The sequence below is a fragment of the Prorops nasuta genome, unplaced genomic scaffold (genome assembly GCF_024137725.1).
Source record: "Prorops nasuta isolate Cenicafe-Biocafe unplaced genomic scaffold, Cenicafe_Pnas_1.2 PNAS00001, whole genome shotgun sequence".
Taxonomy (NCBI): Eukaryota; Metazoa; Arthropoda; class Insecta; order Hymenoptera; family Bethylidae; genus Prorops; species Prorops nasuta.
The window spans coordinates 10,743,255-10,747,586 of NW_027116798.1; the positions used below are offsets into that span (position 1 = coordinate 10,743,255).

At 29.7% G+C, this 4,332-nt stretch overlaps 1 protein-coding gene across 1 annotated transcript; it reads right to left on the minus strand.

Moving 5' to 3' along the window:
- Positions 1-806: 806 nt before the first annotated feature.
- On the minus strand, positions 807-3,687 carry LOC136786195 (uncharacterized). Its single transcript, XM_066747776.1, has 3 exons — positions 3,618-3,687; positions 3,357-3,503; positions 807-2,854 (listed from the first exon to the last, which is right to left on the minus strand). Exons 1-3 carry the CDS (start codon positions 3,685-3,687, stop codon positions 807-809), a joined length of 2,265 nt encoding a protein of 754 aa, XP_066603873.1.
- Between the last annotated feature and the right edge of the window lie 645 nt (positions 3,688-4,332).

Below are 4,332 nucleotides of genomic sequence, written 5' to 3' on the forward strand. Positions count from 1 at the left end.
GTTAAGATACAAATATTGAAATATATTTCTGAATATTAATTACAATCTGGAATGATACAATAAATTGCTAGTAACGTTCTGAGAGAGTTACACGGTTGACATTTAAAATAAAAATTATAACTTTTCATAACACAGTAAAGTATTTATTTTTATTTTCCTAAAAACAGTTAACGCGACTCAGTCCAGATTGTATCTCTTATTGAATGCGAGAAATGAAAAGTTTTTATACTGCCAAAAATAATTATACCTCCACTAATAAACAAGTAATGTTATGAGTGATAGAAGATTATTACGCTACATAGTAATATTGAAGTATACCTATACAATGTTTAGGTATTAATAATTAAGTTTTTTTTTTCAAACACTATCATAGTTCAAAGTGATGTAATTGCTAAAGCTACATTATGAATAATGTATAATAAAATATTTTATAAAATGCAACGTACCATTAATCAAAATAACAATTTAAAGAAATTCGTAATTTTTTTAGTGATCAGTTAAAATTTTATATCCTTTTTTGTATAAAATTTTAATTACAGTGTTTTAATCTGGTTATGTATCCACGTTTTGATTTGCGGTGCTGTACGAGTATGCAAACGTGGATTATTAGCAATCACTTTCACAATTTCTTTAAGAGAGGGAAGTGATTTATCCAATATATGTTTATGAAAAATCTTTAAAACTATATCCTTTTCCGATTTACTCCAACGCCGACGCTTCACCTTACCATATGGAGATGCTAAAAAGTATATAACACAGTTTAAATGATAAAGTTGAACATTATTTCGTTAATATATATTATCTTTTTAATAAAATTGTATACTTGATCTTTTCTTTTTTCTAATTTCCTTTGAAGGTGAGTGTTGCTGTGGGGATTGGATATCTTTTGAAGAATCTTTAGATTCTGTTATGACGTCCATATTATTTGAGCTATCGTCGTCATTATCTTCCCTACATGATTCTTCCCCATTTGAATCTTCGCTTTCTCCTTGGGCTTTTTCTAAAAGTCTTGACATTCTTAAAATCTCTCTATTTATAACTGGTTGCCGGTAAATACTTTTGTGTATTGCTTCTGCATGCCCCATGAAGTTTGCAAGGTCACCAACTTCATTATCTGTCAAATTTAAAGCAATGCATTTTGTAGCAATATGTTTCCTTAAAGTGGTACCGCGTAACCGTTCCGGGTATTTTGCGCCGCATTCGGCCGAAAATTTCCTTATTAAATTACATGCCCTGAAGTATGTATAATTTAAGCGGTTTCGGCTAGGTGAACCAAAGACATACGGATTATTTTCACTGACATTTGCTTTATTTCTATACTTTAAGATGCATTCTATAGATTGAACGTGTTGCTCATTTAATAAAACAGGAACTGTCCTGTTTAATTTACCGCGTAAAGTAAACCGAACATATTTTCTTGCTATTTCTTGATTCTTTTTTGACAAAGAATGAAATAAATCTTTATCCGTATTTTCATCAATTTTTGTATAACATCGAAAATCTTGAATTAAAACTCTTTCTAGTTCACCGGGTCTTCTACGGTTAAATAATAATACGGAAATTAATGTTGATTCAGTTAATTCCATCCACTCATGGATCAAGAATGAATTTTGTAATTTGTTGAAAGATTTATTCATTTTCAAGCACAAAAATGTGTGTAATTGCTTGATATCTTCTGTGGGCGGCAATTTCACCGTTTTTCTTCTTTTCTGTTGTATCTGTGTTTCCATTGCAGTTTTGTTGACGTTAATAGCCACTTCTAATAGAAACACTTTTAAAAAATCTTTAACGTATTTCTTTTTTTCTTGGTCATGATTTTTTATGCATTCTATTGCAAGTATCTCGCCTATTTTTTTCAATAAAGTACTTAATGAAAATGCTACACTAGGCGTTTTATAACCATTTCTTTCTTCAGTAAGTCCTGCTTCGATATTTATTGATTGGATAACACTATCGATATATTTCGGATCAAAAACAGATGCCAGATCAGTTACATCTTTTTCTATGCTTTTCATGGTCTTCAAGAAACGACCTAAAAGTCGAATACGTGATCGTATCATATCGAAGTGATGATGACTACTTTTGTATTTTTCACACATTTTATTAGCATAAATAATGACTAAAGTGTCATATCGAATAAGACGAACTATTTCATCCTCTCTAAGTATAGGGAAAAGGCGTTTTCTCACAGTTTTAGATGCACGCGCATGTATTCTGCCAGCAATAGCTTTTCCCATAACTTTAACTATTCTGTTTTTTCTACTATTACGCCCAGTACATTTAGCAAAGTGTAATCTGAGGCTACTTTCCGAGTAAAACCCTTTACAGCTGGCACAAGGCAAATAATTTTGAGCAGTTTTCACTGAATACTGCATCGCTCTTCTAGCAACAATTAGTGTACCATCATTATAGTTTTCGTTTGTGTTATGTAGAAAATTTCCTTTTTTTCGTATTACAGCAATAATATCCTTTCTTTCCTTGGAATTTTTAGGTAGGTTTATAAACTTCATGACATCTATTTCATCTTTATGTTTTAATTCCAAATGACTGGCTATTTTCTGTTGCTTTGTGTGACAATAAACGCAAAAGGAATGCTTCCTATCGCCTTTTCGTCCACGAGACTTTTCAATTATTAATTTTTCCGGATCACAAGCACTAATGCCTTCCTCAATTAATGAACTGGAAAGATTAATACTATTTTTAGTGGAATTATTATTGCTTTGATGTGGAATATTTTCTATATTTTCCAATAAATCTCCCGAATCATCAGAAGCAGTGTCACTATTATTTTCTTGAGGATCTGGTTCGTAATCAGAGGAGCGAGTCACATATTCTTCTGATGTGACATTTGTATCTACATGCAATGATAATTATAGTATTGAATTAGATTTAAGGAATTTTGAACATATTTATATAAACATTATGAACCAATACTCCAAATATTATAATTAATATTTTTCGTTTTGATACCTAAAATTTCTCCTTCAATTCGTGACTGGCCTATCTCATCACCATCTTCATTATTAGAACTTATTTTATAATTATTATTATGGATTTCTAAAACAACAGAAGTAGGAAAGTTAATTTTAGGTGAATGATATTTGAAGCATTGAAAATGAATTTGTATTCAACCTTCGCGGTGAAAGTATTATTTAACATTGGTTCCAGTGAAGTTGCTCTTTCCTCACAAGAATTTCTTCCTTTAATATTATAACTATTTAATGATGGTGCCTCATCATGTGTTTTAGAGGATTCATCAGCTTTACAATAGTAATAAAGTATTAAAGAAAACTTATATATATTAAGCAACTTAGAGCATAATTCACACACACAGTTACGTATATTGTATTACTTACCAAAATGTATACTTAATGGCGCACTAAATAATTTTACATTTTTATTCAATGTATTGTCTATATTACTCAAAATAAAATCTACAGTATCATCTCCTAATATATTTGTCACCTCAGGTGACGTAGCTACCTTGCTTGATATTGAAGCATCTACATTTCAATAAATTTATTATTGCACTGACAATCAGTAGTTGAATGTTAATTTCTATTATAAACAGATTTTCAAGGTTGAAATAAGAATATGAAAAAAATTCTTATTCTCACCGTTTACATGGACAGTTTCCAGACTTTCAATATTTTGTGCATTGGATAATAATTCATAATGGGCATCCATAATATCTCTCAAATGCTTCTCTGAATCTATATTATGAAACTATTATTAAACGATTTGAACAATTCATCACTTAGCTATAAAATTTCAAAAAACATACCATTTTGTTCGATTACAGTTGCCTCATATCTTCCAGAACTATATTTTACTATACAATCAGGGTCTTGTATTATATGTAATTTATTGGAGGCATATATTTGCCATGAATTATTCCCAAACGATACAAGGGAATATATGTTTCTATACAGAATATTTAGTTTAAATTGATTGCAGAATACTACTCTTATGAAAGTAGTAATTATATACAAATGCACTGTGTCATTTGAATATAATGCTTATGGTTCTCTTTTATTTAGATATTACATACTTAAGAAAAGATATAAGATGTTCAACCTTAAAGTACTTATGCAGAATAGTCCATAAATATTATATTTCTACAATACCTACAATATATGGAAGTTGATAATTACTGCTTCGCTGGAAAGTCATTAAAATATGTTATGCTTTATGGATTCATGAACATAAACTGCACTGCGAAAGTCCTGGGTAGTTATAAACCAATAAGAATGTTTATAATTATAGCAGTATATTTAATAAGACAGAAATATGGTTGAAAATCCTTTTGTATATTTTACATAGTTAAGTTTT